This window comes from Zosterops lateralis, assembly GCF_965231275.1.
Source record: "Zosterops lateralis genome assembly, chromosome: 3".
Classification (NCBI taxonomy): Eukaryota; Metazoa; Chordata; class Aves; order Passeriformes; family Zosteropidae; genus Zosterops; species Zosterops lateralis.
The window spans coordinates 89,639,002-89,664,506 of NC_139764.1; the positions used below are offsets into that span (position 1 = coordinate 89,639,002).

The 25,505-nt window shown below is 36.8% G+C and overlaps 1 protein-coding gene across 1 annotated transcript in view; it reads right to left on the reverse strand.

Moving 5' to 3' along the window:
• Positions 1 to 23,343, reverse strand: part of FAM83B (family with sequence similarity 83 member B) — a gene marked incomplete at both ends in the record, with an annotated part of 43,940 nt that extends 20,597 nt beyond the window's left edge. Inside the window, one exon of the mRNA XM_083858311.1 lies at positions 22,900 to 23,343. Coding sequence (XP_083714437.1) covers positions 22,900 to 23,343 — 444 coding nt within the window. The remainder of the gene's footprint in view (positions 1 to 22,899) is intronic.
• Between the last annotated feature and the right edge of the window lie 2,162 nt (positions 23,344 to 25,505).

The following is a 25,505-nucleotide window of genomic DNA, read 5'->3' on the forward strand; positions in this document are numbered from 1 at the left end:
AGACTGTTTTCTCTGAAAAGAGAATGCATGGAAGCCTTCCTGCCACTACCTTGGAGAAAGCTATTGCAGGCCATAGCTAGCCCAGTCATACATACACCACCTTGAAGTGACGCCTTCTCTATTACCTCTTGAAATTCCCACAGCTGGGAATTTTATCTTGCAAAACTTATGGGAGAGAGCTAATTCTAGAAATGTGATCTTTATCTATGGGTTTGGTAGTTGTTATTCCGGCTGAAGGATTAGTAAAATGTGAGATGACCAAACTACAGGAGACACCACCTCACTCCAGCCAGCAACAGAGGCAGTAATTTCTCTGAAGCTTTACTTCCAAACGTGCAGAACTGAGTGTCAGCAAATCATGGCAAATGAGAAGATGGAAGAGGATATACCAGGGATTCTTCATGAAGACTTTCCAAAGAGCATTTATAAACCTAATCCTTGGAATGAAGGATCTGCAAAGAAACATCTGCTGCTCAACGCTGGCACACCATAGACAAGAAAATATTTACCTGAATCTGCAAAAATATGTCATGCACGATTAAAACAACAAGCATTCACAATGCTCAGTTTTAACACTTTTCTTCATGCTTGCAATGCTCCCATCAACAACTAAAATGTTTTTGATATTTAGCAAGCAAGTTGTGTTCTGTCACTGAGAACAGAAGCAGGCAGAGGTCTACAGAAAAGGACATAAGGCAGCACAGAAAATCCTTGGCAAGATGGAGGGAACGCATTAGGGACCTTACTCTGACCTTTCTTCTCTTGCCATTGATATTGCTGCTGTATTCCCAGAGCCATCTGGGCTGCAGCTGGTTGAGTAGCAAGATTATAATATTTGTATTTAGCTCTTCAGAATGTTCATATTCAGTTGTTATGTTGAGAAGCTGCAAGCGTTTTCTGAGGAAAGCAAACAGAAAGGAAATGCCAGGATTTCTGACAGCCTACGATTCTGCTATACTACAATGGAAATTCATGAAAAAATGAAAGGTACTTTTCTAGCCTCTGGCTTTCTCTATAATGAATTTCAAAGACTTGCTGCTTCAGAAATGTTTTATTTAAAAGAGTTAACAACTTCAATATGTGGGTTCTCATGGGTTCTCTTAATATTTAGTGTCTGTTTAGGCTACTTGAATTAATATTATAATGTTATACTTTTTATTTTAAATTTGTTTATAAGTAGAAGCACTTACTCATTCATGTGTGCAGCATCTAGTGACTGCACAAAAACAAATTATTTTATTTAAAAGCCCCCATAGTATGAGTTGACCACTGCAAGGTTAAAAACTCTTTCAATACCTGAAATTATTATCTCACACCTGAGAACAAGGGAAAGGGATGCCTCAAATGTAGTGGGGATAAGGGGAAAGTAAATGAACAAATTTTTTTTTTTTTTAATGTCCTAACATTGTCCTTTCAAATTACTCCTGCTTAAAAATGCTCCTCCATACCACAGTAAACTAGATTGGACATTAATATTCTAAGGGCTCTTCCTGTGATTTCTTTCAAGAAATATTAAAATAATTGACTGCTTATCAAAGAATCAAAGTAAATACACGAGATTTTAGCTAATCTAGATAACAATTCTAGAGAATATTTTGGGGGTTTGCCAACTTTAACAGTACATTTTGGTGGGGTTTCTTAGATTGGGAACGGACTGATGTTCTAACTCAGTCTGCCTTCCCACTGATTCACTTGGTTTCTTCAAGAGTCCTGTACACATTTTCAAAACTAAACTCCTCTTCCTGAGAGTTTATATACTGAAAAATGCTACACAATGTATAAACCCCACAATATGAATGAACATTTACAGGCCATAAACTTTAATCTATAACAAAGGCATTTCTTAAAGTGTAGAACTTTGTTGGCATTTGTTAATTAATCACTTGAAAATAATGAAAGAATCTCTTCACCAAAGGCAGATTTGTAGGAAGAAGAGATGATCCAGACCAACTTTTCTAGACCAGGAAGGATAATTTTGCTTTTAAGTTTCCTTATGCAAGGGCTGTGTTCTGTTTGTCATCTTTGAGACCATAATAATAAACTAATTTCTGAAACTAAATGAAATGTGAAGAGCTGAATATCTAATATTTTTATTTTATAAATAAGTAAAATATATAAAATATCCTGCATGAGTTTCAACGCTTCCGCTAGTGTATATACACCAGACAAAAAAATATCCAGAAAAACATAACTCCATAGTTTAATTGTATAATACTGCCTGAAAATCCTTGCTTTTGCTTACAAGAATAAGTAGGTACTACTTGCACAGAAGAGAATCCAAAAAAGAAAGTATATAACACAGGGGTGGAAACAGTGCTGACTGACTCCATAGTAGATGCTGGAAAAGAATGGAATTAGATGAAATTAAGTGTCTCAAAAGCAGGAAACACTTATTTTTGCATTTCTATGCACATGAAAATTTTCGTGTGCCCAAGTCAGCAGACAAACCTGATGTGTTTCAAGGTGGCGCACGATTTGGAAAGATAGACTTTGGAATGCCTATATGCAGTACGTTAAGCACAGTCTATATGGATGGCCTATCAACATTTTTAGCAAGTAGAAAAATAAAAGCATCCAGTTGTAGAAGACTTATTGTAAGCCATGTGCTGCTAGGACCATGAATTTATACTAGGATGACCTTGCATCAAGTAAACACGAATTCATGCAAAAATTAATATTTTCTAACATGGAAGACATTGCATCCAAGAGATAACAAATCTATTTTTGTAGGCAGTGCCCAATTAAAAAAAAAAAAAAAAAAAAAAAAAAAAAAAAAAAAAAAAAAAAAAACAAACACCAAAACAGCCACCAGAAAAATCCACAAAACCCTTAAATAACCGGATTTCAAATCAGTGAAAAGCTGCAAACCAAACAGTATGACCTGATTATATAACTGACTTAATGACCTTAATACTGAGCAACAAGTCTTAATTATATCATTACTTGTTGAAGGTTAGTCCTCTCTAGACACTCAAAACTTCTCCCAAAAGGCAGACTGCATAAGGAGCACTAGTAGAGAAAGTGTTTCAGAGATAAGTGTAGAAGAAAATGAGGAATAAAAAAGTGGGAGTCCTTGCAGAAGACATTGTCATATGTCCACAGAACCCCAACTGAGACTAGAATCAATTCTGGTTAAAAACCTCTAGTTCATGGTCTAGAGAAGATAATACCAGAGTGAAGAAAGGAAATCTCAACAGAGGCTCCTATTAGTCTTTGCAAAGCAGTGGCATAATTTCTTTGTCTTTAGGTTAAGAAGGTTAAGAAGGAACATTACAGTGTACTGCAATAGAGTAATATTTGTCACAGCTGCAATTAGCAGACCTGGATGGTTCACATGCAAGATGGCAAAATAATTTTGCTGTTGGCCATTTTTAATTAAACTGAGTATCAGGGAAATAATGCTTATGGGCAACAATTCAAAAAACAGTCTGATGACCCAAGCTGGTTGCTCAGCCTGACTTTTGAAAGGAAAACCAACACGAGAGTCAATTAATACAGAAAGGAAGGCTAATAACATATTTAGGGAAAGGTAAATGGGAAAACACCTTTTGAAATATTGCTTATTTCACCCTTTTTTGAAATACAGCTTTTGTATTCAGCTTCATACATGTGATTGAGAGTCAGTAATAGATACATGAGGTATACACACTTAAGGACTGGTCATTGGCCAGTTGTTTAAAGCAGTTATGAAATCAAAATGAAGACATTTTGATTGCACGTATTTCTAGCAACCTATAAGCCTCAGTGATATTAAAGATTTTCATATTGCTGTCACAAAAGGGGAAGCAAACTCATTATAATTTACAGATTATTATAGCATATTTCTGTTCCTCCTTCTCTTTCTTCTGTGACTGCCTTTGCCTTACTTCCCTCTTCCATCTCCTTCCCCCCTATCATTTCATGCCCTTAATTCTTTCTTTCTCCCTTCCTATCCTTTCTTCCCTCTTTCAATGGAGGAACTCCAAACTCATTTAAATGTGAGACTGAAAAAACCCTGATATTAGATACTGAATGCGGGCTTAAGATGGGTTCTTAGGCATTTTATACAAGCTTAACAATACTCCCCTTTTTATGACTATACCCTTATGATATTCGCAATAAAGCTTTTGATTCCTGCTACAACTACTGTTTGCCTCAATGCCACTAATTTCAAATTCTATAGATGTGCCTAAATGTGTTTAAGGAGGTCAACTCAAGCAGTAATATGGTTAGAGTAAACCAGAAAAATACAGAACACAGGCTGTTTAAAATTACTGGTCACAGGTAAGTCATGGGTCAGTACAGAGGAAAGCCAGTGATCCTCTGGTATCAATAAGAGAGGATGAATAACAAAAAGTTTCTGCAGGGTTTAGCTCTGCCAGATTCTCTGTTCACCTTTAAAATTTTTCCAGTTTAGCTACATGACATACTAAAATACATTTGTAAGTAAAAATAGCATGCCTGGACAACACCTGTAGTAACATTTATATTGCAAAAAAAGCAACAGCAATGAGGTCAGATCAGTATTCTGAAACATGTATTACAGACATAATATATGCCTGCATAAGTCCATATGGCATATAGTTACATCTGAATGCCAGTAAACAACCCAATCAGATGACTTAAACTATTTACTTTTTTTAACATGCTGCCAACTGAGCAGGAGCCTTCCCTGATACTCATGAGATGCAGATTACACCACCTGCTCACAGAGCAGCTACAGCTACTTGTACAACATATTGCTAATGACTGTGCTGGCAGACTGCATTTCAATTTCACCTATTTTAAAGACAGGTTTTGAAACTAATTAATTAATTTTTGTCTGCAAATCATGTTCAGGTCTTCAGGTGAAATCCATTACCCTGGCTTGCTACATTATTTATTATAGATTAAATGAAAAAAAAAAAAAAAAAAAAAAAAGAGCAGACTAGTCTGAAAGCATCAGCAGAATGTCCTAAAGATAAGAAAGATTAAACTTCTTAAAAAGTAGTTATGTGCAGCTTTTCAGGAAGAAAACAGATTCAAATTTTTATGCATAATAACATATGGAGCACGACATGTGAAATAGTAGGGAAGCAATTATAAAAACCCTGCTCAAACCTCCCGTGAAGCAAACTGAAATGAAGAAAAGTAATACTGCCATTCTTGTAGCCCCAGTGGAGTGAATAGTGAACTGGAACTACAAGGTACTTAATAGAATTTAATTCCTGAATGAAATGCAGCATTAAAAAAATAGAACAATAAAAAATTACAAGTAGAATTATTATTAAAGTTATATTTTCAGTACCAATGCTATGCTTTAAAAATATTGCATTTATAAAAATTATTACAATTTTTAAATCCTTTAAAAGATTTTTAAGTGAAATCTGGCAATTCTTGTTCAAGCGTGAATCTTGCACAGGTAGTGAGGTATTTGAGGGAGTTGGCAAGTTAAGGGATAAGTAACAGAATTCAAAGACACAAGTGAAAAAAATTTAAAGAAACTTTTCTTTCTTACTCGTTTCTGCCAGGTTTTTGCTCAACTGATCTTTAGCCTCTACGTGAGCTGACTTTTGAATAACCATCTCTGTCAAGCAAGAAGCAACACAGAAGCTTTAGAATTATCATGGTGACACTATTATTTTGTAAATGCAGCATCAGCTTTCACTGATCTGCATAGAGCTTTTCCACCAGACCACACAAGTATTAATTCATCACTTGCAATTTGATACTGCAATTATGCAAAATCAGACGAAACATTATTTGATTCTTGTGATAAAGTCTGATCAGGTATTTATAATACTCCATCTTTGTAATCTACTACTCTTTCCACTTAAAAGCGAAAATGTATTTTTAATGGTTACAAGTTCATTAAGTGTATTCATAATGTTTTCTTAAATCAGAGCCTTAGGCCACTTCCAGGACACATCTGGGGAGGAGCAGACACACAGCAGGCTGCAAGACTTTCTTCCACAATCCAGATTCCATCTGACTCAGCCGTAGATGGGTATGATGGTCTGCTCCTCTCATTTTTCTCATTTTCACAAGGACAGGATGCATAATGAAGCACTCATTCAAGAACCATTAAAATGAACAATTATTCAAATCAATGAGTTATCACTGTGCAAGTAACTGAACCCTTTATATTCAACTGAGCTAGTGACCAAGTTAATGGCAAGTTAATAGGGTTTTTTTAATAGGTAGAAGACAAACCTGTTACAACAAGTTTTCCACTGTGCAGCTTCATGTATAGGACAGCATTCCCCTTTCTACAAAATATTCCTCCTAATGTGCATTGCATGCCAGTTCACACCCCCCCCCCCCAACCTTCATTTGGGTAACGATAATCAGAAATCTAATCAGGAAGCCTGCAAGAAATGCAAAACTCCTGCTAGAGCAAGGTGGTATCCTCCAAAACATCGCAGCAGATACCTGAATTTAAGAATGGAGGAAGAAGAAAATTAGTCTCAGGGGCACCTGCTGCAGCTCTTTAGTACCTTTCTTTGCAATATTCACTGCCTATTTGCACCAGTGAATCCCCTGCAGCCACAGAATATTCCTGTGTTGAATATCTGTGTACCTCAAGGGTACACATGCTAGGAAACATGAGGGGCAGAGAGGAAAATTCACTTCTTCTCTCTCTTTTGCCATCAAAAGCAGAAGCTTCTAATAATAAGGTGTGAAAGCAGAAACACCAGTGACCAAACCACCCATGGATTTACATTAAGCCATGTTCTGTTGGCAAATTGGCTCTGCTGGAAAATGTGCCAAGCATGCTAATAGCTAAATATACTAGATAACTTCAGTTGTTTGAAGTAAGGATGGAGATGAGAACATGCAATATACATCTGTGGAGGAGAGGCAAACATTTTATTCCAAGAACACTTTGTAAAGTGTTGCTTTTTGATGCAAAATAGTGTCTTTCAAATAAGTATTTGTTCTTACAAAGTACCTCTCAGGTCTCAGGAAACATCTTCCCTTGAGTAACCTGCCCTCCTCCAGGTTCATGCCAGAAAGCCTCTCCCCATACCAGCCTGCTATGCTCCCTGGGCATTGTGCATGCATGGAATCCACGTTTTCTGTAGCACAGTGTGCACATGCGCATGTACAGGACTGCACATGTGTGCACACACTGACTGAAAAAAACACCTTTTATTATTTGTCTCTTTCCTTTAGATAAAATTTTTCATACCAGCACTGTATCGACAAAAGAAAAAAAGGGCAATCATTTCACATGCAGTAACAGGACAGCTTTTATCCTTTTTTCTTGCTCACATCTTTTTCTGCTCTGTAATTCTGAATCTGCATTCAGATGCTGGTGCAGTGTGTACTCACTCAAGATTTGAAGTACAGCTGTCAGGAAAGAATTTTTCAGAGAGTCTATCGTAATTTTTTGTTTACTGTGACCAGCAGCTGGTAATTAAAAGATACTCCAGTCTCTTTTCAATCTTAGAAATGCAATATACATTATTTTCATTGACACACAAGCAATTTTTGCAATGAAACAAGAGTCGGGTATGCCAAGGTAAGACTTTCATGACACTTCTGTGGGTGACTGAGCATCTGCTGAAATGCAGCCTAAGCTAGAAACACTATTTCAAGTGAACAACAACAAAAAAATATGTTTCTCAGTGATGCACAGAGGAACATTGTGAGAAAAAAAAAGTAACATCAGAAGAGGGGCAGATAATGGGGAAGCAAGCAACTCTTTCATATTTGGATATTACTGAAATATTTCTGCTTGAATGCTCTAAAGCAAACAAACAATCTCATGGACGAAACAAATACACAAAAGGCTGATGCAAAATACAAACTTTTAAACCACTGAACACACCTGAAAAAGGTAGATTTCAGCATAAGCTCTTGAAACTGTGTTCCCTATCCCTAGCACAAGCACCCCAAACTATCTATATGTCTTTACAAATCACTCTGAGATTATATTCATATTTATAGATGAAGAGTCTGTGTTCTACAAGGAATTTGCATACAAGTCTTCCAATTCCTTGACAATGCATTTAATCAGATTTTTTATATATTCAGCAAAAAATAAAAACATACAAAAATCCCCGTATTTTTAAAAGGATGTAAAAGACCTTTGAATGGAGACAAATGCAGGGAACTAGAAAAATATGTAAATCACTCCCATTTTATCCAGTTCTAGAAGATATTAACATAGAAATAGATTTTTAATAGAGTAATGTTATTTACAACCTCCCAAATCATCCCTGGAGTAACTAAAAAACCAGAAACTTACTGAAATCTGTTTCTACTACTTCTCTGTCATAAAAGACTCTGAAAGAATTACCAGAAAAAATAAGCATAATTTTTAATTCCTCTTAAATTAACACTTAAATGCACAGAGAAAGCTTTTCCTCTGAGAAGCGCAAACTATTCCATAAATGCAGACATAACATTTTGCATCTATTTTTATCTGGGAAACAGTCTGGACACGCTAAGGTGATGCTCTGAGGAGGTGAAGACACTCTTCTCCTTGCAAGTGTCCTTGTGCACTGATCCCTGCTCTGTGAGCAGATTCTCAGAGGCCAACGGCCAGGGATTGTGGAGGCTGAGCATCCCAAGGTCCCTATGAAAGCAACCCCTGCAGCTACAAATCAGCCTGAGCCTCACCTCACCCTCCAGTCCTGCATTTAGAATTCTCTGCACCTTCTCTTTTGGCTGACTGTCATGTTGAGTGATGAGATACACAGGCAGAAAGCTCAAGCAGGCTTGGTCTGAGCATGCAACCTGGGCTTCCTCAAGCAAATTCCATCATTTAGAGAAAAGTGATTGTCCAAAAAAAACCCTTATCTCCTGGGCAATTATGAATTAGTTACCCAGAAGTGTCGATAGTAAGACTAGCACCCACCCGTTTTAAGGTCAGATTTATTCTTAGTATCAGCTCTTTGAAGATGCTACACTGTCAGGCTTGTGTTGTGCAGGGAGTCAGATGTCATTATCATTATAGTCCCTTCTGACACCAAAAGCTACGAATATCTCAGTTTTATCAGCCTCTGCTGATTTTGCAGTCCAGAAACAGCTAAAAAGATGAACAGGGAGAGGCCGAACAAGCTATGAGTTTTTAAAGGCTACAAACACTGATCACAGGCTCATGGTTACCCAGCTCTTTTTCAAAACAACTTCCAGTAAAATCAATTAGAAAATCATATCTGAAAAGGAAAGCAATGACAAGACTCATGAATAGGACACGTGAACACAGTATAAGCAGTGGCAGATAGTCAAGAAGTACAGAAGACTGCTTAACACAAAAACATAGCATTCATTAAAATACCAGAATAACTGCTAGTCCTGGGGGGAGACCATGTCTCTATGAATGAGTTCAAAACTACAGGCCTGACACTGGGATTTTGAGGGGAATGAACCTGGAGCATAGGAATTCTCATTACATACAGTGCAAAGAGCCATTCACTTCAGGTTCCCAGACACAGAGAACCCCAAAGCATGCCTAAAAAAAAACCTAAAAGGAAGCAAAAACTATAGATTCGGTGAAACACTGAGGAATATTTTACAACTTGAAAACAAATGAAACATTTAAACTGAGATTTTCTTGGTTTTGTGGTTTTGAGCAAATTTGAGAATGGAAGGAAAAAAGAGTGTACAGTTTATTACCATTAAATTCCTTCCTGGACAACCTGCTGACCTTCAAGAGCCAACCATGACTTTGAAATTAATTAAACTGTCCTACGTGAAATACCATTCTCAATTTTCATAATGCATTAATTTAGTTAACTATGTTCATAATTACAATGAAAGAATTTTGGCATACATCATATTCACAGATGTTCTGCATTTCAGCCTGTGGCAGCTGCCGACAGCAAGCCTTTCAGTGAAATTCCAGTGTGGGTGTGTGTGTGTGTTTATTTATATAAATATTTTGTAACCAGTTAATACAGATTATTTAAAAATATTTAATGTCAGTTTTTACTTTTCTCTTTTTCAACAGGTAAAATGACTTCTTTTATTTAGTTTATGTATTTTATAAGCATAAAATTGATCCAAAGAGCTTGTTCTGCATTTTTGCCATTTCAGGCCAAAATCCAATTTAGAGCCACAGATTAGCAATTTAAAAACAAAACCAGAATAGTTCAGTGCTTAATACTTACACTGTAATTGCTTTTTCATAGCTGTTGAAAAAGAAAAAATACAAATCAGTGTATTTTTACTGTAATTTAGGACAGTCAGTGGAAGTTACTAAAATTAGAAAAAAAAAAATAAAGTACTGGATTATTTTTAACTTTTATGTTACAATGCTTTCTATATTTCCAAATTTCTCCTCATTAGAGAAGTAGCTTAAATTCTAGCCAAAGTGCTTTCTTTCATAATCTCCAAACTGGAGTATATTTAGCATAATTTTCCGAAACTTCTCCACTGTTAGGACAGCAATGCCTCCAACTGGCATCAACAAGAAGCTTTTTTGTACCATATCAGTGATTTATTTTCTTTAGGGAAAATTTTAGATTCTTTACACAGATTCAGCAAAGACTGATCAAAAAGACTCCCCAGATTTACATCTACTGTGTAAGGAAAAATTATGCTAAAACTCATGTCTGTTTCTTTTTGCATGTACTATACATATGAATCCCCACACACATGCTGGATGACAAGAAGCAGCTCTGACAAAGTTCCATTTGAGTTTTTAAAACTAGAAAGTCTGTGTGAACATCAGTGTGAAATAAAAGGCAGTAAACAATGCCACTGTTACTTCTCTAAAACAAATCAGAAAGATTTCTGTATTTGGAATTAAAATGTCACACCTTTTTGTTTCTCATTCAGTATCATATTTCCACAACAGGTAACTATAACTGTGCTCCTAGAATGTTTCAACAAATGCACTTAGCTGGAAATCCCCCCACATCTTTAAATACCTAGCTTTTTGTGGTATTTTCAAACTAACTACATTCTATGGAAAAAAGCCTGGAAAAAGGATTATCTTCTAATGAGGCTTTCAAATAAAGTACTCAGTTTTGTAACTTCAGTCCCTGCATTAAAATATTGTTTTTACATATTTCAGAAATTAGGCATTTTCCTATTTCAAATTATCTGTGTTTTTGTTATGTGCAGTCTACTACCTTAAAAATAGATAGCTGGGTTATGAATTAGACTGTAACACACTAAACTGAAATGTTTTCTTCTTTTACTTTATATCTCAAAGGACTACTTTGTATAATTAAATTTAGCAAATAATCACCTCAGACAGCATGAGCAATGTCTCTGCACAGAATTTAGCAAACTATGAAATTCTGACCCCTAGAAATTTTTGAAACACCACTAAGAAAATTCAAAATAGGTATGTATACCTACCTATGTACACAAGTATTTTGTATCAATATGTCATAACTGTCCATTTCTTGAGGTAGCTGTTTTAATTTAAGAATATGGAGCATTTAAAAAACAAAATCCATAAACTATTTTGGATAGTTCTACCAAAATAACTAAATTTCAGATGTTTGCTTCTCATTGGTTTTTCTTTTGTTTTTCTTACCTGCATGCCAGCATGCATGAAAAAGTGCACATGTGCTTTTTGCAATACATTTTGCAATCATTTTTAAAGCCTTAAGAGTACAAATTGAGAAACTTTCCCTTGGAATTTTCCTTGCAGTGTACATAAGCTCAGTAAACATGTGTAATGTGGCAGAATATAAAAATGCCTGTATCCCCCATATAAACTGTTAAGGTTTGCTAGCAGAGGATTTAATCATTTTGGTTGAGGCCATTTATAGGAAACTACAGAATAAAATGTTCTTTGATAGACATTCTATATTGGCAAATCTGTTTTTGCTCTTTATGTATCAACATGATAAATTAAGTCCCGCTCTTGTATTTCTTTTGAAGGGACCAGCTTATCTTCTGTAACATTCATATGTGCATCCATCCCACTTCTCCAAGACCGAGACCTGGGCCTGAATGCAAAGATCAGTAAAGGGACTGTACAGCATCTGGGGAAAGGAAAACATTCCACTGGTTTCATGGCTTTGCCTGGCTTTCAGATATTCAGTTATTCAATACAGTTTTTATTTACAATAAAAGAATTACAGCAGTCTTCTTGGACACATTTTTTAGGTGCTCACAGTGGATGCAATCACCTGAAGATGTGGCTCATTTCGGACTGCAATTGTACTGTGGTGTGATTTAAGAGAAAGGGATTAATTAAATGTTCAAAATCAGATCCTTAATGATATATGGCCATATCCTTAGGCATCAATCCTGCAAACATATGCATGTTAAGTTAATAGAACCTCTCATGTATACAAATTACAGCATTTAAATCCTCACTGAATTACAGATCTAATTTTGCTTGAAGGAAAAAAAAAAGTCTTCATTGAGTAGATATTATATTTTTGTCTCTCTGCCCTTTACTAAATATTCCCCCCAAAAATTCCTGTCAAGTTTTATTACATGTAATGTTTGATAAAATGAGATGAAAAGCAATTGTGTATACAAGTCACGGTTGTAATTAAATAGCCCATTGTAATTTCTGATACACAATTGCTCGATATTTGTAATTTTTGCCAAAAACATCAGTAAGATAGTCCTGTTCAGAAAATATACCTTCCCGACATTTAATGTCAGATGTGCAATTTATAATAAAAATCAGAAACCTGGCAATAAAATTGATTTGACCAGCGACTCAAAAGCATTGCTGTGTTTCTAACATCATGTTGGCGTTTTACAAGTTCTTACTGGGAGTGACAGAGGAGGGAAAAAGACACAAACACTGTAACGCAAGCACTGTCTTCAGGTCTGCTGGCTGGCATCCTCCAGGGCAGCCACATTTTTTTATTGACCTAAGACAGAGATAGTATTCCCAGATGTCACACCTGGAACTGCTTTCCAGAAAGATGCCAGAACCATCTAGAGCAGGCAGCAAATGTTTACCTCTGTCTCAGGTGCACAGTGAAAGGAGGAAGGACAGAGGAGATAAGGCTGTTCAAAGGACAGAGCTGCAGAGGGGGGCAAAGAGAGAGGAAAGAGGAACTACAACCAAAAATGTATGTGTGATGGTTTCCTGTCATACTGTAAGCAGGGTCACTTCAGTATGCGCAACTTTCGTGCCTTACTCCCACCCCTTTGATAAAGGTTCTCAGGGAGTGACTTCTGATCAACACTCACCACCACAGAGTAGAGCCCAGTTGATTCAAAGATCTCTGTATGTCTTAAGCTGTATGATGTTCGAAGACTCCAGTAACCTCAAGCAGCCAGCATTTTCACCCTGGGTGCAGGCTCCAGAGTGTTGTGGTCCCTCTGAAGGGCTAAACACTGCTTAGTTGCTGCCACTGGTTTCTTTTAAGAATCAACTAAAAGGACTGGCAGGATCCTTGTTCCTCTGACTTGCCTCTTTCCCAACACCCAAGAACAGCACATCTTTTCCTTCCTTTGCTCTCCTTCCTCCAAAAAGCACCTGGAGCTCTGGCTTTGAAAGGCTCTGGCATATGTACACAGAACTCATTGCAAAGACACTGTTTAACTCCTCTAACTTCAAGATGAAGAACAGAGCCTTTACTTGGGACAGGAATCCTGTAACGGGTGATTGCAATATCATATCATGCCACTTCAGATCTAGACTAACTTTCATCATTAAAGTTATGCATAAGAAATCAAATCATCTGACTAATGTGATTTCTGGCACCAGTGGCTTACTGATATTCAGTAATCCAGAATTCATTAACAGAATAGATGATGATATTACTGCAATCACTTTGTGCATCATGAAATCCATTAAGAAATACAAGGATATTACTGATGCTCATGTTATGCTAAAATATTAAATAGGATGATAGCAAATAAATAAACAAATAGAATAATCATAGTTCCCAGTTTAATCTCTATGTTTAGTCTTCTCATTTTAAAAAGTATATCCTTTGAGCAAAATAACACAATTTTTGTTACATTTTAAAGCAACTTTCTGTAGACTTGTTAGAGTACATACTGCTGTAAAAGTTAGACCTGTAGATGGCTGTATTTTTAGGCTCATGCTCAGCAAACCAAAGTTACTGATCTCTATCAAACACATTCTGTACAGCTACACAGGCTTGCCTATTATTTTAAAAAACCCACCCCCTTAAGAGTGACTTTTCAGGCGATTATTGCATGCCTGTGCTCATCCACCATTAGTCAGTGACAGGAAATTATCAGAACAGCAGACAGCTTCAGATATTTCTGTGCTCTGTCATGCTGGATGGAGACCGAGTTGCTTTGACAAGCAGCATCTCCCTAGCATTTGAAGCAAATCAGTTTTGCTGGCTTGACACTAACTTCCGTTTGCTGTCTCTGATGTCTTTAATCAGAAGGCACAGCTCACTAGCAGGGAGTTCTGTACAGTTTAAGAAGAGCTTAGTGCCTTAGTGGGCATTACTTGAGAAGGGTCCCACTGGGAATCATAATTTTCTTCTGTGCTGGTTATTTCATCTCATCCTCAACACTATTTCTTTCTTATCAATCAAAAGCCTAAAGAAAAACCAAACTACAATGTCTTCTGGGGGCTGATGCCACTCAGATTCCCCTGAATTCAAAGGAGATGTCTTAGTGCTTCACTTAGTGCTTAAGCCATAAAGGGAATTTATTGAGATGAAGTGCAACCTTCTTGGCAAAGCATACCTGCAGCTCCAGGAAACAGCATGAAAATAAGACTGAGATGTTGCATCTGCTGTTTGAACTGAAGGCACACCTATCTGGCTACCTGAACACACAATCCTGTGCTACTGTTCGAGCCTGATTGCCAGTGGATGATGCAGATCTCAAAGTTTTCATCTCTGAGAGATATGGGGCATAACTTCTCATCCTATCACCCAGCTTTGTCTCTGACAACAGGATCACTGGCAGAAGTGAAAAGGCCTGAGATCTGGGCTGAAGTTAGCAAAAATTCCAGGATAAAAGATGTTCCAAGAAGCTATCTGAAGGCAGCTAATCCCCACACTCCTTGCTGGAGAAAGCAGGGGTCACAATGGACCCTGTTTTTGAGGAATCTTCTTCTGTTCCCTCACACCGTACAACTGGGTAGTCAGCACAAGCACTCCAGACCAAGAGACAGAACTGGTTAAGATAAACTGCTCCTAGATAAGGTATGAGAACACCCTGTATGCGTCACACCCTCCTTATCTGAAGCTAAGAAATGCTTCATGCTTTTACAAATATATTTGAAAAGTAAGCATTACACAGCTACAGTTTGCAGCTTTTATCAGGGAAGTACTGATGTTCATCAGAAATTAGTCTGCACAATTAAAAATGCACAAAAGCAATTTTTATCAAAAATTTTACATACAGCAATTTTTTATCAAAAACTAAAACCACAGAGGCAAGAAAATAAAAAATGGCCCCTACTTGCTTTGAGTAGCTTGCTAATGTATAATATAACTGCATAAAAAAAATAAATTGTGATTTATATTCATTTAATGCTCGATGTATCCCAGTAGTCTCATTTACATAACTGCACACCCTTTGGTTATGTTCTTTGCTGCCTAAGGATAAAGGAGAGCATACAAATTCTGAATCTAGTATTTATACTGAAGCAGTGGTATGTCTGTACTGGCTGGTACCAATCAGGAAGACTATGACACCAGTGGCATGTACGATATACAGACATGCAGTGTAACTTAATAATGTTTATTGCTTCAGAAAACAAACACTTAAGATATGGGAAAAGATGACAAACAAGGACAAGGAAAGCAGAGACAGTTTTGTTGCTTGTAATTCTGTATTTATAATGCAAATAACACTACTATAAATTCAGCTGGCTTACTGATCAGTGGACTGTATACTGAAAAATTATTAACTGGTGATCAAGCAAGCCCTGGCCATATCTTGCAGTTATTGATTTTGAACAGCTCTATTGAGGTGAGTCATTTTATTGATGTCTGCAGATCCTACAGTAAAATAGCAAGCTCAGCACCAGTCACACCCTGTTACGGTTGTAATGGCCAACGCTTCCTTCCTTCCAAAGGTAAACTACAGCAGGGTTTTACAGAGCAAAAGCCCTCTGAGGTCTCAGGCATGCTGACAGCATTTCTGAAAATGTGGACTTTAACATTTCTTGCAATTTTATTGTATCTTTATTAGAAAATGGTTATAGACATACTTTATCAGCAGGCTAAAATGGAAGGCATGACCACACAGCTCTATCTAGGGCAAGGTCTGCACTTCTTTTAGAGATGTAAATAATAAAGTGTACTTTGACTCTTCTATCATGTGTACTGGAATATTTAAGAGTACTCCTCAAGGAAAATAATACAGCATTAAGCAAGTCCTGAAATAATTACAAGTGAAGTAGATAATTGTACTCAGATCTGATATATGAGGAAACTTAATACATGTAACTCACTAACATGCAGTCCCACTCCTTCCAAACAGAAGAATGGGAAATTTTGAATTTCTTTTGTTTTGTCAGCACTTTTTCACTTTCTATGTAGATTATATCACACTGTGTTACACAAATACTACTTCAGTACTGCAGGTATCTGCCCACCAAACTATGCTCATTTAAAATTCTACCACAGATAATATAATATTTTAGTTTCCAAATTCTGATACATAACAACTTCAAAGTTTAAAATTACCTTAAATGTGTCCCCCTTAAAGCATGACTGTCTGTGCTGGAAAGCTATTATGAGTTCAAAAGCTATGCTAAAACTGCAAAAGATGAAAAAAGGCTTACAGAATTATGAATGTGAAGTGATGAAAGCAATAGTTCTCCAGGCAAGATTGTTTCCTGGCTGAAAAAAAGCCAGAAAAATGGAGATCTCTCCAGGAGAGGCACTCAGATGAACAAAAAATAGCATTTCGACATTACCAATGTTTTTTGGACAAGCAAAAAAGGAGCAGGACAAAACCCAAATGCAGTAGTCTGGGCACTGAAAGAAACATTCTGCCTGGGAAAAAGTATTTTAAATCAATGGTTTTGTATTTATAGCATATTTGGTCTGTAATTGCTTCAGCATAATGCAGTACAAAGTTATTGTTGAATATGATAAAGAACACTTTAATCTACTGAATGTGCAAAAAGTGTAAATGACTTCTTAATGGTGCTTTTGTTTGGACAGATTTATGTCAATGAGAGAAAATGCTTTAATGAAAGGAATAGCTACAAAGCATATGTTTATGCTTACTTCTCATATGTATGTGAATGAAACAGACATTAATAAAGAAATACAGCTGCCTGCAACATCTGGCCTTTAATCTTCCCTATTCCATTTTTAAATTCACCAGGGAAGTGTGATATTTTGATAACACATTAGCACAGTTCTGACATAAAAATGGCAATACCTATAAATTATTTAATTACATCTTTTAATATGAGTATTGAAGATGTCAAAAGTCTTGCAAAGATAGAAACCTGTGAATATAAAACTACCACAACTAATTAAAAATTACATTCTCAATTATTCCCACTCCCCAGGCTCTGAACTCTGCTTGCTCTTCAGTTTTGGATCCTTTCCACATAACAGGAGCTCTACCAGGAAAAATTGTGCATTTCATGTTTAGAGCACATAAGAATTGGATTTCACAAAAGTCCCTGGTTTTCCATGAAATGGATCATGAAATTGCTTGCAGGTGTCCCATCGATGGCAGTCCTGCACTGTGAGGCACTGCTGCAACTGCTCTGGGACCACCCTTACATAAAGGGAGCAGGACAGCAGGGAGAGAAGGGGACAGGCAAGTAAAATAGTGTGAAGATTCCAAAGGCAAATCCAAGCAGAGAAAATGCCTGAAATAATTACTTGTGAGCAGCACTACTTTGTGATGACAAAAAATTGATACTGGGTCGCATAGTAGCAACAATACCTCTTCTAACACATGGCATGTACTCTGGGCAATTAGAAAAAATGGGAAATGACCTCACTGTCTGAAATAAATCTATCACAAACTAAAAACTATGTTTCACCTGGAAACCATACACATGACTGCCATGCTGGTTTTCAACTGTCAGCAAGTCTTTTAACAGAAGTTGAGACAAAGTTAATGATGGATTCACCCTTCAGCAGAGCAGCTGAATCAAAAGGCATCTGCTGAAATCCTTGTGGGGCAGATTATCCTGGCAGGGAAAATGCTGTCTATATGCTGTTAGCCAGAAACTGAGTATTACTATGTGTAATCTTAAAAAATTATATCCACTGATTAACACTTTAGAGATAATACAGAAAATGTCTGAGCGGGACAACTACTGCATTTATCTCCCTGAATTCAGCAGATTTGTCTGGTTTTTATATACAAAAAGGTGCAGCCTCCTCTCTCATCTGCTTGAACCAATGCGATTAGTGAGCTACAACAAGCACTGCCACAAGCAAGATTCATTAGGATTGTTCCAGTCTGGGTTCAAATTATACTTAAAATAGTTGGCAAAAAGTATTGGTGAAAGAGAAATAAAAGATTGCTCAACACATCCATAGTCTGCAAGGTTTTTTTCTGTATAGAAACATTACTGTTCATATAAGCACATAAGAATTTGATTTTCTTTCACACTAGACTGCAGCCATTACTAGACTATTGTTATTGTATTATACACATGACCAAATGAGATTAAAAGTAAACAATAGTGAATTAATAATGAACAATAATGAATAATAATTAATTGCAAATAATAATTAATTATTAGTGAATTATTTTTTTCTGTAATACAAACTTCTACTCTTGCATGAAACAATACACAACAAAATAAAACAAAAAACCCAAAAGTAAAAGAAAGTATTTTCCTTTTTATGTATTTGTAAAATGAGTCAACTGTTTTTATCTGATGAGGTCCACGGCCCTAGAAAACAACGTAGGCATTACATTTTGTATATAACTCTCTCTCACAAGAATTCAAGAGGAAGACCTCTGTTACTAAGTGCTTACCTACAGTGTGTCCAGCAAGACTAATAACAAGTTACACTGATTCACAGTGTATAACGTAATTCTTTCCCAAGGGTCCAAGTTTTGCAACTTTTCTCATTAAAAACCCCAATCGTGAGTATTTCAGCAAAAACAACTGCCTTTTTTTATTTTCCACAATTAGAATACACTAACGATTCAAATTTTTATTTAAATTTCTAAGCAATTACGTTTTTAAAAAAATCTTAAAAGTATCACTGATTCATGAACCCAGGCTTACAACTGCTAGTCTATTTGAATAAAATAAAGTCAGTGAAAAGTACTGCATATTTTTTGAATAATGTGCTATCTCATACATTCCATCATAAATCCCTAAAGTATGTCAGGAAAGTCTTTAAGCATTTTCTGGTGTGTGCTACAAACCAGTAACCCTTGCATTGTCTAAGCAACATGGTTCTTTGAAAACCAGGTTTTAAATTCTCTCCAGGAAGAGTAGATCCTTGTCTGGATATTAACCTGAACAGTGCCTTCTCTCTAAAACTGTGTAGGAACATCTCCATGGTTGACAGAGGAATCTTGCTACTGTAAAAGAGAAAAACACACTGCCAGAAGGTCCCTTTGGGGCTTTGTCCTGTCCCTTTCCTGTTGCCTCACCCTGTCAATCACACTTGAGAAAATAGCACAAGAGGTTTCTTGCACACAAGTACAAGCCTCATAACTGATGGTTTTGAGGCAACTCTTATGAAGTCACAGAGGGACAGAGCACCTCATTATTGAAGTCTCTGTGTTACAGGGTACTAAAAGAAGGAAGTTTCATGTTAACCACATGTCAACCCACAACAACCTGACATAGATGAATAATAATCTTGATATCATTTCCCAGATGAATAATCTTCTCAGTAAAAACTGCTAAACATTATCAGTTGCTGTTCAGACAGCCCAGCCGTGATGAGTCAGGCTGTAGGAGCACCTCAAGCCTCAGAGAAGCCGGAAACCTGCCAATGATTAAAGGCAGAAGCCTCCAAAACGTAAGAGAAATAAGGCTACCAGCTTGTTTACAAAAGTCTCCATCATTAAGGTCAGACAGACCTTGCAGTGTTTTTTCCTCACATGGCTTTATCAACATGTGAAAAAGACTTGTGTCTCCCCAGTTGACACAGTCACGCCGAACAGCCTCCCTGTGTGAACATAGGTCATGTTGACAGAGGAGGGTGGTTGGCAAGCTGTATCATTTAGAGGTGAGGTCTAGTTACACCAACTGTAAGCCCCATCTTGTTGACATCTTGGTTTGACCTAAGGCACTCTGCTAACATCATATCTATCCCACAGAAGTGCTGCAGTATATAGGTGACAATGCAATGCCCTGCTGGGTTCAATACAGTTTCCCTGCTCTAACAAAACTTCAGAAACGTATCACAAGCATGGATTCATCTCTTTAAAATGGTTAGCTCATTTTTCTAGGATTTAACAGTATTGATCCTTTTCTGTAAGAATTCCATTATTATATCACCTGTACTTTACAATGAAGGTGATGTCTGTAATTTTTATGCTGCTTGTGTATTCCAGAAATATGTGACAAGATTTTATTACAACACTTTTCTATAGTCACTGGTTTTAATCTAGGGTAGCATGGCCTTACAAATGATTTTTCCTCTAGTCAGGAAAAAATCAGTCAGCTAGAAAGTTGCTTAATGTTGTTTACAACATCTTCTTAAGGTCAAAATTAACATACATAATAATCATTTTAAGGAGTGACACTGTGATGCATCGAGCATGAAAGAGGTCAAGAATAAGTCCACTAATAGTGTCATCTTATCCTTATATATATACCCCAATATTCAAAAGCATCTAGGTTTCAAGTGGTTCAGCCTCCCTCATGAATTTTTGGGAAAGTTTATACATATAAATACACACCAAATGGGTTCCTTCATGGAGTGAATCAGTGCAGAAACATTCTCTGCCATGCCTGTGCAGGAGATGGTTTCCTACTATGCTGAGTTCTCAGGTAGCTCAGTGAAATCAATGCCTGAACTCAGACACCCAGGCTTGGTGCTTAAATTTAAGTTGTATGAATATGCCCACCCCCCAAGAGCCTGTTTATTTTCACACAGAAGTTTGCTTAAATTCCCATGGATTTTGCTTAGAGCTGTGTTGGCTGAACATGATTTCCTGATTTACTCTTTACAGGTTTTTCATGTGTAATATTATCCTATTGCCATCGAATATTCTCAAGACTACGCATCTCCACGACTGCATAACAAAGAACATTGTTTAATATAACTACATTTTTAAGTGGCTCACGAGAAGTGCACTAGGCTGTTTACAAAGGGTTTACCTACTGTAAGCATGATTTAAATACTTTACCTCACTTACAAATACTTTTAATTTTTCTATGCATCTGCAGACAAAAGAGACTGAACAATACTATGTCTCTTAGATTTAACTGCTGGTCCCTGAAACAACCAATCTATATCACTGTATCAAAAGTGTTTTGGTTCTTGATGTTAAGGTTGTGCTGATCAACTAAACAAAACTTTCAGCTGTCAGATTTACTAGTGACACTCATAAAACATCCTCTTTATAAAGTGGAAGCAACACAAGTACATCAGGAAGCCAACATACAATGCATTCAACCTTCTTCCAAAGCAAAGCAAGAATCACACCTAATTTTTTTCTACAGCTGCATTAAAGGAGTAACTAAGGGGGAATGGTCTAACTTCATGGCATCTCAAGACCTTGAAGAAAAACTGAACTAGTCTTCTCAACAGAGTTAACAGTGTTTTGGTTGTTTCCCTTACAGTGGATGCATTGGTAGGTCAGGAGCTGACCGAGTATTTCAGGCAATTCACAGTCAAGTCTCTCTACATACCAAAACAGAAAATATCAAACCTCACTCAGAAAGGGATAAAGAGGGAGAAAATTAATTAACTCTTCCTTGAGCATACAGTCATTCTAAATCATAAACTGTAGGATAAAAGGCCTAGTGATAACTCTATTATGGCAACAAATTATATGCTTTATCTAAATATAGCAGAGACATTGTAAAAAGACGCAGTCCTGCCCTGCCCCACCCTGTTCAGTCCATTTCTACTGCACACATTTACATGAATATTTCAGCCACTGAAGTGTTCACAGATGCATGTGAGATATATCCCATTATATGAATTTAAAGCTCATGCAAAACACAATTGTACTTCACAGGGAAAATCTGAGTGTGACATACTTGCCAGAAATACTTCTGAAACTTTGTCACACTTTTAAAAGAGGTATTATGATGACCCTGTGTCAAACAGATCTGCGTGCCAATAGCTTTTTTGATTTTTTTTGAACTGACATTTTTTTAAAAACTTAAAAGTTTTAAATGGACACACTGAGAGCAAAAGAGGTTTGTACATACAACATTCTGTCACTAAGGTGTAAGCTGGGTGTGCTGTAGGAAACTCAAGATGCAATTGCTCCTAAGTGGAGACAAGTACATTTGGAAAAATGTCCAAATTTCCTAGTCATCAATCAGAAATGAAGGTAAGATACACAAGTAAAATCTATTTCCTTGTTGCATAAGTCTAGTTTGTTTTTTTTCATTCTGAGTTTGATTTCTGCAAGGACATGCCAAAATCATAAAACCTGACTCTCAAGGTACATGAGTTGGATGAACATTGAGGTGCTGTTTTCTTGTAACTGTCTACCATGCCAAACCAACACATGTTCCCACTGACCCAAGAGAGAAACATTAGTATAAATCCTGAAGTTATACAGAATTCTATCACTTATTGTATATTCAACCAAGGTCAAAGAAGAGGTGTGCTGATTATCTACAAATTTCTCATGCACCGGTCAGCAATACAGTAAAACAGTAATTATTCATTATAATGGTAGGATTAATTAATCCCTCCAATTAACCCTCGATCCCTCTGAATTAAGGTTAATAACACTGGTGCATGTGACACCAAAGGACTGATCTCAGCCAGGGAAAACCCTTCCGACTGAATTGTGAGCAACCATATAATTTTTTCCTGCCAGGACAAAAAACCAAAAATAAAAGAACTTTTGTAATAAAACACCAACTAGATTATTATTATTATTGTTGCCAGGTTTTTTTCCAATACTATTTTTCATGTTTACCTTTCTTGCATCTCGTATCATCTTCCGAACAGTTTCCTTTATGGTGTAAGGCTGTGCTCGTGGTGGATGAAAAAGAAGATCAATATTTGTGCCACCAGAAATTCCGGGCATCAAATAGGGCCAACCTAAGTCAAGATTTGGAGCTTCCACATCTGATTCAACGGGCCAGTAGGTCCCCGAGGAAGAGGTGTCATCAATGGCATGGTTAGAGGAATAAATTGTGTTTTGGGGAAGTTTGTGAACATTGTTCAAAATATAATCAATTTCCTCATCCGCTAGGAACTCTGAGCATCTCTCTTTGGAAAGAAATTCTTTGTAGGCTTCTAAACCTCCTTCGATCAGAGCATCAATAGCTATTCGGTACCATTCCTTGTAATGAGGTTCGATATAGTTGTCTGATCTACATTCATCATGTAAGGAGGACAGCAAAGATGAAGTTTCCATTTTCACATGTATTTTGTATAAAGTCTTTTAAGTGTCCATTCATGGGCAGATGAAATGTCTCTGCGAAGAGAAAATAAGTAAGAAAACAATGACAATATTTCTAGATATCTATGACACACACAGAGTCATTAACTAAAATACATTTCTGGTAAAGTTGCTCTAAGTTTTTCTAGCATCTTCCATGAATTTAAACATATTTTGAAAAGGCTCAGGGACTACTACTGCCACAAATTAAAGAGATAGATAAATATTAAATAGACAGATATTATATTAAAGAGATAGATAAAGAGCTTTTACATAAAGTAAACTAAACACGTAATTCAGTAATTTTAGGAAGTTCTGGTATTACAGGCTTTGTCAGAGCTCATGGTACACAAAAAATCCACACCACTAACACCAATACATACCCATACAATGCATGTTCCAATACACTATCTTAGGTTGTGTTTCAAAACCCCCTTTTCAACAACTGACTGAATACTGTCCAAAAAAGCACTTCAGAAACCAATTAAATTCCCGACTTTTTGATACCTTACTGTCTCTGCAATGCATTTCTTTGCCCTCTTTGAAACCACAGTCATTCAGGTACTTCTCCTTATCTATCTGTTCTCCCATGCTGATCTAATCCATTTGTTACTCCCAAGCAGGACCAGCCTACCTCATTTCAGTAAGTTATGAGGAACTCCAGAAAGATTTATCCTCCCACATCTGGGATCAAACTCTGAATCAGCAATTTGATGTCTAGTTTCCAACCTGCTCATTCCTTCTGCCAAAAGGAGCGGCTGCTTTAATCTTTTTTTTTAAAACATTAATAACGAAGTTGTTTACTGCTGATGTTTTATAAATTCATTCTTATACTTTTTTATTTCATTTAACAAGATCTGAGAGAGTTGCTTTGTGCTGCACACTGGAGATTTAAGAAAGGGAGAACAAACACCCAATGTTTCTTTCTTCACATTCTGCAACCCACAGTAAATCACTAAAAAATGTGGGGGGAAGGTGTTTCATGGCAGCAACATCAGCACAGTCATGTAAAATAGAAATATGGCGGCACATCTTCTAGGGCTAGGGCATGAAGCTTAAGAGAAAGACTGTGGAAGTAGGACAACCATCCAACAAAGGCAGAAAAGTTAGAAAAAACTTGACAGCTTGAAAGTTAACGTTGGATTTCCCTACAAGCCTAATTAATAGTATAGCAGTATAATAGCAAATAGTCATATGAAGTTCTGATTTCATTTACTGGCATATAAATGTAACTTAATTCCCTCTTCCCATCAAGACCTTCCAGGTATTTCTGCAAGCAGATTTCCACTCTCTGCTGGGAACAGTTTAAATCTTCCCGAAAGGAAATGTAAAGTAGCTATACTAACCTAAAGGAATGATAACAAAAGTCTCAATAACTACTGATACTTCAAAAACCAATTAAATGTTCAATCAAACCAAGATTTATAAGGGACTTGGGAAGTCTGAGGTTAAAAAACAACCAAGAAATAAAAATCCAGATCTGAAGCTGGCATCAGCATGTCATATGAAATAATTCCATTTGAATCCTGTGTCTCAGCCAAGTAGCAGGGCAGATCTTCCCAGATAGGACTGCTTTCGAGCCTGGGGGAAAGGAGTGTTCCTGGCTGCTTCAAGAGTAGCTCTTTGTGGTGAACTGGAAAGCAGAACACAAAAGGGATCTGACTGCTCTCCCCCAACTAAGAACTACATGTATTCCTCTGACAGCTACTCAGGGCTTCATTCTACGCTGCTCTCACAAGAAGAAATGAAATGTTATAAAATAGGAGTGATACCATTCCCTTCTCACAGATGCAGATACAGCCTGTGGCAGAAGGTGACGGAGAACTAAGCCCACAGTACAGGCAAGGCAGACAGATTCAAAGATTAAGCTATTAACATACTGTAAAATTAAAACAGTCACATCAGGACTTGCCCAATCATCTGGAAAACGTTTTCAAGACATTTTAAATACAGAATGAAGAACAACCAAGAGTACAAAATGCAGGTACTCAGCTGAGTTGCTCTCAAGAGTCTGAACAGTAATACAGGTGACTTCATTGAGATTCCAATACACCCCTCTTTTAGGGCCCTCCAGGACAAGTCATTCTCTAGTTAGTCACTGTAATAACACAGTCAGTCTTAAAAGTCAGTCTTATTAT